Here is a 13256-nt window from a genome sequence, read left to right as displayed (position 1 = left end):
TTAATTTAGATTTTAGAAATACAGTATAATCTTTTTTATATTCACTCTTATCTATAAATACTTTCCCTATCCCTCCCATACTGAACTGTAATTATATACTCACTGCTCAGAGCAACATATGTCTTGAAAGACATCTTGAAGGAAAGAACATTTAAGAGGTGAACAGGGCTGGGCATAGTGTATTTCAGGAGCTCGATGTTCCATTGGTCTGACATGGAAACTACTTCCATAAAGAGGACCCAGTGTTTCTGCTGATGCATCATCCGACACCATATATACCGTTTTCATGTTGCACCGCATGTCGCTTGTCAGTGTGCTAGTCTTCCATCCTTCCTCCTGGTGTGTTCTGCCCTCCTCCTCCTCCTCTTCCTCTCATAGGTGAGAATCTCTCTTTTCCTGTCTCTCTATCAAACTCTCTGATTGTGTTGCATCACTGGGATTAAAAGCACAAGGAATAGAAATAGACTAAAGGGCCTCCCAACCAATGGCAATCTTAACAATCCAATACACTCACTGCACATGGGTGTATTTCTGTTTACCACTTTATGGATCATTACCAAATGGAGCATATGGAACAGATATATTCACCTGGCAAAACAGGTGAAGACATTGAGGTAAACCAGTCAGACTTTCTTTCTTTTTGTAAAACTTTGACTAGGGTTCTGGTTAGGGGTTATACTCTAGCAGTCAAAGCTGGTAAAGACACAACATAAATACAGACCTCTGAGTTATTGAGTTTCAGATAAAGATCCCAGGCACAGAATGTTCTGTGTGAGATACATTGATTATATTTAGATGATTGTTAATTCAATATAAAATGGTAAATTCATAGTGTTATACACTGTGATGGAGAATATGATAGCTGGGAAAGTTTTTCGTTTTCCATTAAAAAAATGTGGTGCATGTTTATTTGAGGTGGTGGATGGAGTAACAGCTTTGTAATACTGTGTAATAGACAGCATGCTAAATGCCATGTTAATTGTCATGTATAGGTCAACAAAAATAAAAAGTGGAGTTTTGCGATAGATCTTAGCTTGCTAAATTGTGTAGTTGACATGATGATTTGAAATTAAATAATTAATTTGATTAGATTATGAATGACTGGGAAAGTAACGCTTTTTCAATTATCAATAACTTTTAACTGAGACTTACAGTCAATTGTTGGGGAAGAAAATAGCAAACCATTATATCTATTGATGAGTGTGAGTACCTTGATTCAACACAATCACATCTGTCTACAGAATGAAGAAGATGCTGTTGATTTATGTATTTCGGAAGGATTTTCTGATATACAGCACCGCAGCAGGTTAATAAATCGAGACTTGCGTCTCTGAAGGCAGCAGCAGTTAAAGTTTATTAGGGTTTCACATTCTAACAACCATTAAACAAGTCAGACAACTGACTCTAGCAGTCCAGATATAGCTTTCTCGGAATTGCCTCAGACTCTAGCTCTGAAAATGTATCATATTTCCCCTAAGAACCTAGTTTGGCCAAGTGTTCCCCAATCTTCAGCTCAATATCACAATATGATCTTTAGACCAGACATGTCTCTCGCTTTTGCACCTATTGCACCCTACTGATATTATAAATGTTTATTTTTTAATCATAAGTATCAAGCACACGCTCCAGCAGGTGTATCTCACTGATCATCCCTAAAACCAACACCTCATTTGGCTGCCTTTCGTTCCAGTTCTCTGCTGCCTGTGACTGGAACGAATTGAAAAAAATCGCTGAAGTTGGAGACTTTTATCTCCCTCACCAACTTCAAACATCTGCTATCTGAGCAGCTAACCGATCGTTGCAGCTGTACATAGTCTATCGGTAAATAGCCCACCCAATTTTACCTACCTCATCCCCATACTGTTTATATTTATTTACTTTTCTGCTCTTTTGCACACCAATATCTCTACCTGTACATGACCATCTGATCATTTATCACTCCAGTGTTAATCTGCAAAATTGTAATTATTCGCCTACCTCCTCATGCCTTTTGCACACAATGTATATAGACTCTTTTTTTCTACTGTGTTATTGACTTGTTAATTGTTTACTCCATGTGTAACTCTGTGTTGTCTGTTCACACTGCTATGCTTTATCTTGGCCAGGTCGCAGTTGCAAATGAGAACTTGTTCTCAACTAGCTTACCTGGTTAAATAAAGGTGAAAAAAAAGCATGTTCTCTCTGTTGTGCTTCTATTCAGGGTGTGAAACACAACAACAGCCAAGATGTCAGAGTAAGTCTTTAAATTTGTCTAACATTCACTAAAAGTGTAATTCCAGACTTCCAGCCTGACACAAAACATGTCCAATCCACCCTTATGTTCTCTCAGCAATGCACATAACTGTTATATCCCTAACAACATGTCAAATCCATGTGTTTTTCACAGTAAAAAGATGACATCGAGCCGCAGGCATCATCTGAAGGTGAACCAAGACAATGAATTATGGTCCATTGGGTGAAACAAGTATTTCACACCAATGTCCAGTACTTGACTGAATTAGTTTGGGCATAAATTAGACTGGTTTTATAACTTTTCAACCTCTTTAATCCTTTAGGTAATCTTTTGTGCCCCAATACCACATAGTAGACTGGGTTTGTCTTTACTATGTTTCTTTGTCCTACAGAGCTTAGTGCTCCAGATTGCGTTTGAGCTTATTGAAGTGGAGAAAAAGGAGGCTGTGCAGGAGAAAGCCAATTTCATGGCTGAGCTCCCCGCTCTGGATTTGTCTGGAGATCAAACGGCGCTGGTGGTACGATACGATGCTAATAATTCATTAATTTACACAAGCTTCACACATCTGGAGACTTACATTTCCCTCACTAACTTTAAACATCAGCTATCTGAGCAGCTAACTGATCGCTGCAGCTGTACATAGTCCATCTGTAAATAGCCCACTCAATCTACCTACCTCATCCCCATATTGTTTTTATTCACTTTGCTGCTCTTTTGCACACCAGTATCACTACTTACACACCATCATCTGATCATCATCATCTGCTCATCTATCACTCCAGTGTTAATCTGCTAATTTGTAATTACTTTGCTACTATGGCCTATTTATTGCCTTACCACCTCACGTCATTTGCACACACTCTATATAGACTTTCTTTTTTTCTATTGTGTTATTGACTGTACGCTTGTTTATTCCATGTTACTCTGTGTTGTTTGTGTCGCACTGCTTTGCTTTATCATGGCCAGGTCGCAGTTGTAAATGAGAACTTGTTCTCAACTAGCTTACCTGGTTAAATAAAGGTGTTCTCAACTAGCTTACCTGGTTAAATAAAGGTGTTCTCAACTAGCTTACCTGGTTAAATAAAGGTGAAATAAAAAAATAAAAAAACATCTACTCCAATGTATTTAGGCCTCACATTGGTGGTTCTTGTAATAAGCCATGTGGATTTTCCTACAAAGTACACACTTGAAATAACTGTTGCCCAAAGATACTGACTCCGTCAGGAGAGAAGAGTTTCTCATAGGGGTGGCAGGGTAGCCTAGTGGTTAGAGCGTTGGACTAGTAACCTGAAGGTTGCAAGTTCAAACCCCCTGAACAGGAAATTAACCCACTGTTCCTAGGCTGTCATTGTAAATAAGAATTTGTTCTTAACTGACTTGCCTTAAATAAATACAAATTACCTGACTGACTTGATGTGTTTGTGTACCAACAGGAAATGCTCAAAAAGTTAGCCCAATCCATCGACAAGGTTGATGAGGAAAGATATGACGCAGAGTCCAAGGTGACGAAGGCAGACAAGGAGGTATTTTCTATTCCATCTTGTCCTCATCATGAAACACATATCCATATAATATAGAATATCCATAGAATTTAAAATTGAAACACAACAAACACACAACCCTGGATTGAATAACCAATGCTAAGTAACCAACCTCCTATTTAATCCAGATTAACAAATTGATATCAGATGTAGATGTGTAATAAAAAACATCTTACCTAAATTTCCTTGACTAACCGGTGCCCCCACACACTGACTCTGTGCCGATACCCCCTGTATATAGCCTCGCTACTGTTATTTTATTGTTACTCTTTAATTATTATTATTATAAAAACATGTTTTACTACAGTTTATTTGAGTAAATCATTTCTTAACACTTTTATTCTTAGAACTGCATTGTTGGTTAAGGGCTTGTAAGTAAGCACTCACCTGTTGTATTTGGCGCATGTGACAAATCAAATTCGATTTTTGACATGGCAAATCTTATCTTCCTCCTGACTTGCTCACGTCACAGATTGAGGACTTGAGAATGAAAGTGGTTGAGATCCAGGGCATGAAGAAGCCAGCTCTGAAGAAAGTGCGTATGTCTGCTGATGCTATGCTCCAGGCTCTGCTGGGCACCAAGCACAAGGCTTCCATGGATTTCAGAGCCAACTTGAAAGAAGTGAAGAAGGAGGTCAAAGAGGAGGTGGGTATTTGTGTGGAAACCTACAAAGCAGAGAATCACAGTACCCGAGTATTGTGTCCCAAATGTGTTCTGAGCTTTGTGGAAAGGATCAGTTATTTCATATTTTATCCTCTATTTGTGACATCATAAACTTTCTGTAACACAGGCAGTGGATGCAGTTGGTGACTGGCGTAAGAACGTTGATGAACAGGCTGGCATGGACGGCAGGAAGAAGAAGTTTCAGGGTTAAACACATTCATTTTTCAGTCATAGCCGACTTTTGTGTTTTGTCGTACAGAGACGGATTTCTATGACCTTGTTGTTATGTATCCCTGCAGGAAGAGGATCTTTAAAATGCTATTATTTTTTGATACTGTAGGTTCAAATATGTATTCAACACTATGGTTTTGGATATCTCTCTCTCCCCTCTCCCCCACTCTCTCTCTCTCTTTATCTCTCGCTGTCTCTCTTTCTTTCTATTTAACTTTTCAGTGTAATTTGCTAATGTTTTTGGCTATTGTATAGTGAGGTGGAAAGGGTAAATATGTGTAGCTTCACCCACTCTTAACATCATACAGCTTTCCATCTGCATCTGTAACATTCACTAAAAGGAGTATATTCACTAACAGAAAAATAAAAATAAAAACCATTATAAAAAGCGTGTGATTGTTTTTGTAGTGTTTTCCTACAAGATCATTGCCAGTTAGGCCCAAATTGTCACTGGGCGTGCTTCTGCCAGCGAAAACATTACACTCAAAGAATGCGTGCATATTTGCTCAGATGAGCCCTTAGATCACAATATATTTGAGTCTGTAAGGTTCTGTAATTGATCCAGCAGCCTTGCTGTAGGATGTTGTTTGTGTTATGCCAAAGTTGCATTTCGATCTGGAAATTGGACCTGTGCAATGAATAGATCCGACCCAATACATATAACTAACATTTACAGGATTCCATGGATCTAGATCAGGGGAAAATGATGAAATACTTAATATATCTATTTTTGTTATTGATATTTAGAATTTAAAATTGAAACACAACAAACACACAACCCTGGATTGAACAACCAATTATTATTTGCTAAGTAACTAATTTAGCCCAATCCATCGACAAGGTTGATGAGGAAAGATATGACGCAGAGTCCAAGGTGACGAAGGCAGACAAGGAGGTATTTTCTATTCCGTCTTGTCCTCATCATGAAACAAACACATATACATAGAATTTAAAATTGAAACACAACAAACACACAACCCTGGATTGAATAACCAATGCTAAGTAACCAACCTCCTATTTAATCCAGATTAACAAATTGATATCAGATGTATACCGTAGATTTCTAAAAAAACATCTTCTTAACATCTGTTTTAGCTAATGGAAAGGCATTGGGAAATGGTCATGTGATATTAGTGTACCATATTTGTTAACACATGAATGCCCTTCAATAATAATACTAATATTAATAATGATGATGATAATGATAATAACGGATTTCATATATATAGTAATTTTCCAGATGCTCCACCAGAGGAAGCCTCCATATGTTGAAATATTAGGAAGTTTGGGCTGCCGTTGTCTTTTCACCTTTATTTTAGCAGGGAGTCTTATTGAGACCGGGTGTCATGCCCTGACCTTAGAGCTTTTTATGTCTCTATTTTGGTTCGGTCAGGGTGCGATTTGGGTGGGCATTCTATGTTCCTTTTTCTATGTTTTTGTATTTCTTTGTTTTGGCAGGGTATGGTTCTCAATCAGGGACAGCTGTCTATTGTTGTATCTGATTGGGAACCATACTTAGGTAGCTTTTTCCCACAGGGTTTTTGTGGGGAGTTAATTTCTGTTCAGTGTTTTGCACCTTTCAGGACTGTTTTGGTTATTCCCTTTGTTATTTTGTTATAGTGTTCAGTTTTAATAAAGAAAGCATGAACACTTATCACGCTGCGCTTTGGTCCGATGATTCCTCTTCTTCAGACGACGAATACCGTTACACCAAGGTTTGTTTTGACAAGATCAGCAGCAATTCCACATTGAAAGTTAGAGATGCAAAAAAATACAAAAATAATGTTATAGAAAAACAATCCTCTGTGAAAAGGTCCTATACCAACAATCTGAACTTCCGAAAGGCACCAATGCATCCAACTGAAGGGTATTCTGAAGATTGTTCCATAAGTGAGTTACGATTAAAACTAAAAGATGCTTTAACTACATCTGTATTGACAGAAGGATTAAGAGTTAGCTATCCAAGTATGGTTTCTCGTAAATATGACCAGAGTATGTCAAAATAGATAGATACATGTATTAAGAATACATTAGTGGATAAACATATGCAGTAAGCTATTTACCCATGAACATTATCAGTTAAACACAGATTTACTCAGATGTGCCCATCCTAGAACCAAACCAACCATTCATGCTCAATATCTGAACTGTGGAGGTATGTTAAATGCTTAGCCTTAGACTGTTCAGAGTATCGATATCAAACCTCCAGGCAGCCAGCTCCTCCCACTGGCATAGTGATACCAAAGCATTCCGTCTATGGTCATGAAGGCCTGCCTGTATTTAACAGCCCTCCAGCAGTAAGAACTGGGCTGGGCATCTTAGGTTACCTCCAAGGAGCTCAAATGCAGGGCTGAGACTGGAGGACTGGCTTAGTATATCCCTGACCCTGCTTCCGAATGCAAGGAGATGCCACAGTGCTATATTTGGATCATCTGACTTCACCAACTTTAATATTAGGAGAGCCGACAGCATCATAATGAGTCAAAACAAATGTACTTTTTTAAATACTCTGCCATTTTTAAAGTGATTTTTCTTAATTAAGTCTACATAACACACTGTCGCTGTTAGAATCTTAATATCAGACACGATATTCAGGAGCAGGGGTGTAAAGTAAGTAAGTAAAAATACTTGAAAGTATTACTTAAGTAAATGTTTTGGGTATATGTACTTTTCTTTACTATTTATATTTTTGACAACTTTTACTTCACTATATTCCAAAAGAAAATTCTGTACCTTTTACTCCATTCATTTTCCCAGACACCCAAAACTGTTTGTTTCATTTTGAATGCTTGGCAGGGCAGGAAAATGGTACAATTCACACACTTATCAAGATAACACCCCTGGTCATCCCTACTGCCTCTGATCTGACGGACTCACTGGACACATGCTTTGTTTGTAAATGGCAGTGTTGGAACGTGCCCCTGGCTATCTGGAAATTTAAAAAACAAGAAAATGGTGCTGTCTGGTTTACTTAATATAAGGAATTAGAAGTTATTTATACTTTTATTTTTGATACTTAAATATATTTGAGCAATTATATTTACTTTTGATGATTAAGTATGTTTAAAACCAAATATTTTTCGACACTTACTCAATTATGATAGGTCGGGTTCGTTTTCCACCACTGTTCAGGAGACTCCTTGGAGGAAATTTACTGTCAGTGATTTCCTGGGGAAAAAAGCTGGACCTGGTTTAATGTGGCCTTGGTTCAACTCTAGCGGGGATGCGTTGATCATCATTTGGCTGCTGATCCTCTGTCTCCACTTCCAAATGGAGGATGTTTTTCTTATTACTTGAGAGGGGCAAAATGAGAAATTTAGTGAAGAACTGTTTTTTTAAACTTGTATTTAATCAGGCGAGTCAGTTAAACAAATTCTTATTTACAATGACCGCCTGGTTGTTATTGAGACAGTTAGGACCTTTTTAATGTTACAATTTTGTTGTTGTTCAGACAGTTAGGACCCTTTTAATGTTACAACTTGGTTGTTGTTCAGACAGTTAGGACTCTGTCAATGTTACGACCTGGTTGTTATTCAGATAGTCAGGACTCTGTCAATGTTACGACCTGGTTGTTATTCAGATAGTTAGGACTCTGTCAATGTTACGACCTGGTTGTTATTCAGATAGTCAGAACCTTTTCAATGTTACGACCTGGTTGTAGGATAGATGCCGTGCAGAAATAAGACATGACATTGATAGATGAAAAATGCTCACATTTGGTAGTCATATCGCCTCTACTGGCATACCCAGTCTGCAGCCAAGCATGTGTTGATATTCTGTCAGTAATATGACTTGCAGTGGGTTCCGTCTTATTTCAAACCCATGAGCATGTGAGAGAACACACTGCTGGTGGACCGTCAGCCCTAGAAACAGAGCCAGCATTCACAAGGTAGCATTTATCAGCTGGCTAGAGATACGGAATCAAGTCAACATATGGAAAAAATCTACTTCAGCTAAGTCCCCTTCTGTTTTCCTCATGATCATCATGGCCCTTATTTCACCGACCTGAACCTGTTTCTGACTGAAGCAAAGACCAAAAAACAGACACCACTGGCGGCTTGCACAGTAAAGTTGGCAGAGATTTGAGTTGACCTTGTGTCTGTTTCCTGTCTCTTTATCCAGAAAGAACTGAAATGTCTCTATAATACCAACAGTTGACAGAGCCAACAGGGCCTTTCCTCCTATTTGTGATCACCCAATGATACCCTCTGACATTCAGTCACTGTTTTATCACCTTCACTGCTGTACCAAGCTCACAGTACAGTGAGAGAATAGGAAGGGTTACACTGTACCCCAAATCCAGGTTAACCATAGCAGGGTCACCATTACCAGAGCCACCAATGATGCATGTTAACTACGACTGTATCAGCAATTGAGGCATTTTCTGGATTGCCTTGCTGCCATGGACCGGTGCCAAATGCCCCCAGGACACAGGCGGCTCATAGCAGAGATATGAGGTCATACTGCTGCCAGCCTGCTCTAATGACCCATAGTAACCCAGTCAAGACTCTTCCTGTTGGATGTTGAGCCTTTCGCTTCGGCCTGTGGAATGTTCCAGGTCCTGAGAACATTGGGCTATGGCTATCATAAATGGCATCCTGTCAAAAGTAGTGCAATATATCGGGAATAAGGAGCCATTTCGGACATAGCCCAGGTCTCTAGGGTTATAGAAGCCTCTGTTCCCATAGAAAAGCCAGGGCCTCTGCCTGCTGCAGACTAGGAAGAATGTGCGCCCCATAGAGGATTGAATGTGAGACATACTGACCCTGGTGGCATTAGGAATTAGAATGGGAATGTAGTCTCAAAGCCCCATGCACTTTGTGAATATCTGGTTGATCACAGTTTTTTCCCCTGATGACGAATGACCATACATGAAACAGCACAACTGGATGCGATAAGGAATATGTACTTGTACTACCAAACTAGGCCCCAAATACAGGCCTTCAGACACACATTAACATGAATTTAAAAACAAGAGATGTGTCAATTACAGTCATTTGGTTTGCTGTGGTTAATTTGCCCCAATCACTCCAAAGGTTTCCGAGTTTTGCCTATAGTTTTAGTACAGTAATTTACCTCACTTCACCAGTCCCAGGAATGGTCAGTAGAGGGCATGTTTGCTCTGTTTGACTTCAACTTGTTTGGGTATCTAGCTGCTATGTTAGCTAGTACTATTGACTGAAACTGTGCTGTTATTAAACAGCTGATCATGCAAAATATAGCCGTTTGACCATAGGCTTTAATTCTGAGGTACATGAACCCAAATTACTTATATAAATAAACAAGGCACAAAATATCTCACGGATCAAAGAGCAATCCACCTTCTGAAAGAGGTTCATCAAAAGTATTCAGTCAATAGTGAAGAAATACATTTGACTTTGGATGAACTGCTGGTGTTTTCTGGTATTTTCTTTCTTTCCCTATGGTCGGTAGAATAATCAGCCATGCCATCCTTACCCTCCCTTGTTAGTCTCATTGTAGAAAAGGCCATTCCTGTGCACGTGACTTTCCCCACAGTTCCTTTAAAAAAAAAAAAGTATTATTACATTTCAAATTACAGTATAATAACAAAAAAAAAACATAGGACATCACTACATGTATATTTTCTCTGAAGAAACATAAAATAACATTTAAGTTAAAAAAAAACTAAAAATCATTACACATTAATTGAGTTTCAAAAGTACCTAAAATAAAATAAATATAATAAGGTCAAGGGTTACAGTTGTACAACCCTATGATAGGGTTATAAGAATACAGTGTTTTTTTTGTTATTAACTACTGCTAGAGATTTTATTAAATATTGGATTTCAAGTAAAAATATATTGCATTTGGGGACAGATTTCAAATATTTGTTTTTGTGTATATACATTTACCAGAGAGAATTCTGAAATTAAAGACAAATTCAGTAGTTTTGTTTTCATTTGAATAATAACATTTGACATATTTTATTGAAAGTACATATTGAAAGTCTTATTTATGAAATAAAAAATGTAAATACTCAACTCGGTCCAAAATAATGCAAAACTATACATTTGCATTATAGTTTCACCTTCTTTATCACAGATATGTCCTCTAAGTCCATTAATTTATTGCAAGGGTATATTTTGCGCAAGATTTTAAACTGAATTTATTTTACTTTATTTGATATACAAAATTTGTGAGGAAGCAACCAAACTTTCTTCCATTCAATTTCAGTAATATATGCATTCCAGAATAATTTCCCTCTAGGAGAGATCTTGTTCTTGGAGTTAAAAAGTTATCTAAAGGGGCCTCCTGAGTGGCACAGCAGTCAGCATAATAAAATAATACAATAATCAGTTCAACATTTTTACATTAAAATAAACAAAATATTTAGCCCCTACTCAACTATCCATCTCATCCTCCTGGTTTCCATCAATCCGATGGCCGAAGGCACATTTAGACTCTGACCCCTCCCACTCCAGGTCAGAGACTGGCTAGCATTGTTGGCAGATGAAGACGCAAATTCAGCTGCCGATCAAGTTGTCATTGTGTTTACTAGGAAGATTGTGCGTCCATTTCCATGTATCACACAAAAATCACGTTCTAATAGAAGCAGATGTGTCCGTGTGTATGGTGGTAACAGACAATTGTCCTGTAAATGGGCATCAACATTACGTTCTGACAGGCGACCGCTCAGACGGGTGAGGGAATACCAGCCAACCTTTTTTACATTAATGTCACAACGTCCTTAAATATTGCTCCCCATTAGTCTCATAAACGTAACACAAGCTGAGCCGCATAAGTGACCCAGGTTGTAAAGTAATTTAAGGTCATTATGTGTCCACCCCGCTCAGGTCATCGTAAAGGTTCAGTGTGCTGTTAGATTTAATGCCTGCTCAAAATCTCATTACGTTTTTTCTCTATTTGTGTTGCGTCCAAGTCCCCATATGTTTTCATTTTGTGCAGACTGTAACCTACTGTACATGCAAGGTATAGCTTCTGCTTCCCTTGACTTGGCAGGATAATAGCTGCTTGAATATCAGTGTAACTCTGTACGTACGCATGCACAGACACACGTCAGACCTGGATTGATGAACATTTATTTCTCATTCAATTCCATCCTGCATCTGATATACTGTAATCTGTGTTTCCATGGCCAGAGAGTTAAGTGTGTCACTTCTAAAGTGAACAACACATCTGGTAGTTTAGCGGCTAAGTGTGTTAGGCAAGTAACTGAAAGGTTGCTGGTTTGAATCTTGGACCTGACTAGGTAAAACATTTGTCGATGTGCCCTTGAACAAGGCACTTAATCCTAAATGCTCTGGATAAGAGTATCCGCTAAAATGTTACTTAGTGTGTTTTTTTGTCATTCAGTAGGGGAGAGATTTAAGTTCTCTGTTTCAAAAAGGTCCTGTCCTCTGGCCCTCTACTCTATCCCTGTTTGAGTAAGTACAGTCAGGTATCTGGATGTCAAATGTCTCAAACAAAAATGTTCAATAAATGGAGATTAAAAAATAAAAGAAACATCTGGCGCCACAAAACAAATATTCAAGTCTATAAATATGTTGGCCGCGATTATTCAGGGGGCCACAAAAGGCAAATAAATGTTTGAGTGGATTGCAGGAGGCCGAGGCATTGGAGGTTTGGAGAGGAATGCAGGAGGCTGAGGCATTGGAGGTTTGGAGAGGAATGCAGGAGGCCGAGGCATTGGAGGTTTGGAGAGGAATGCAGGAGGCTGAGGTACTGGAGGTTTGGAGAGGAATGCAGGAGGCCGAGGCATTGGAGGTTTGTAGAGGAATGCAGGAGGCTGAGGCATTGGAGGTTTGGAGAGGAATGCAGGAGGCCGAGGCATTGGAGGTTTGGAGAGGAATGCAGGAGGCCGAGGTTTGGAGAGGAATGCAGGAGGCTGAGGCATTGGAGGTTTGGAGAGGAATGCAGGAGGCTGAGGCATTGGAGGTTTGGAGAGGAATGCAGGAGGCTGAGGCATTGGAGGTTTGGAGAGGAATGCAGGAGGCTGAGGCATTGGAGGTTTGGAGAGGAATGCAGGAGGCTGAGGCATTGGAGGTTTGGAGAGGAATGCAGGAGGCCGAGGCATTGGAGGTTTGGAGAGGAATGCAGGAGGCCGAGGCATTGGAGGTTTGGAGAGGAATGCAGGAGGCCGAGGCATTGGAGGTTTGGAGAGGAATGCAGGAGGCCGAGGCATTGGAGGTTTGGAGAGGAATGCAGGAGGCCGAGGCATTGGAGGTTTGGAGAGGAATGCAGGAGGCCGAGGCATTGGAGGTTTGGAGAGGAATGCAGGAGGCTGAGGCATTGGAGGTTTGGAGAGGAATGCAGGAGGCTGAGGCATTGGAGGTTTGGAGAGGAATGCAGGAGGCTGAGGCATTGGAGGTTTGGAGAGGAATGCAGGAGGCTGAGGCATTGGAGGTTTGGAGAGGAATGCAGGAGGCTGAGGCATTGGAGGTTTGGAGAGGAATGCAGGAGGCTGAGGCATTGGAGGTTTGGAGAGGAATGCATTCATCATCATCTCCAGGGGTCAATAATAGAGTTGTGGGAACTCAAAGAACCAATAAGCAGGTCTTAGTTAGCCAGGCCACTGCTGCAATGGAGAGATGAGGATACCTGATAA

At 39.6% G+C, this 13256-nt stretch overlaps 1 protein-coding gene across 2 annotated transcripts; it reads left to right on the top strand.

Annotated features, from left to right (window-relative positions):
* Nucleotides 1–249: 249 nt before the first annotated feature.
* LOC118359295 (troponin I, fast skeletal muscle-like) lies at nucleotides 250–5057 on the top strand. Of its 2 annotated transcripts, XM_052480592.1 has the most exons (8): nucleotides 256–378; nucleotides 1691–1821; nucleotides 2201–2233; nucleotides 2387–2423; nucleotides 2625–2750; nucleotides 3667–3756; nucleotides 4247–4420; nucleotides 4566–5057. In XM_052480592.1, exons 3-8 carry the CDS (start codon nucleotides 2226–2228, stop codon nucleotides 4647–4649), a joined length of 519 nt encoding a protein of 172 aa, XP_052336552.1. In that variant the 5' UTR covers nucleotides 256–378; nucleotides 1691–1821; nucleotides 2201–2225; the 3' UTR covers nucleotides 4650–5057. The 2 variants fall into 2 exon arrangements, with proteins under 2 accessions (XP_052336551.1, XP_052336552.1); XM_052480591.1 differs by lacking the exon at nucleotides 1691–1821 and having other exon boundaries at nucleotides 250–378.
* Nucleotides 5058–13256: the final 8199 nt, after the last annotated feature.

This window comes from Oncorhynchus keta, chromosome 26 (genome assembly GCF_023373465.1).
Source record: "Oncorhynchus keta strain PuntledgeMale-10-30-2019 chromosome 26, Oket_V2, whole genome shotgun sequence".
Lineage (NCBI taxonomy): Eukaryota > Metazoa > Chordata > Actinopteri > Salmoniformes > Salmonidae > Oncorhynchus > Oncorhynchus keta.
The sequence above is the reverse complement of the archived record's forward strand: the minus strand, read 5'-3'. Positions and strand labels throughout refer to the sequence as shown.

What these genes read in the sequence shown, in the direction of transcription:
- LOC118359295 (XM_052480591.1), top strand. An exon ending in GAGATCAAACGGCGCTGGTG is followed by an intron (nt 2,751 to 3,666) that starts GTACGATACGAT and finishes GTGTACCAACAG; the next exon opens with GAAATGCTCAAAAAGTTAGC. An exon ending in AGAAGGAGGTCAAAGAGGAG is followed by an intron (nt 4,421 to 4,565) that starts GTGGGTATTTGT and finishes TCTGTAACACAG; the next exon opens with GCAGTGGATGCAGTTGGTGA.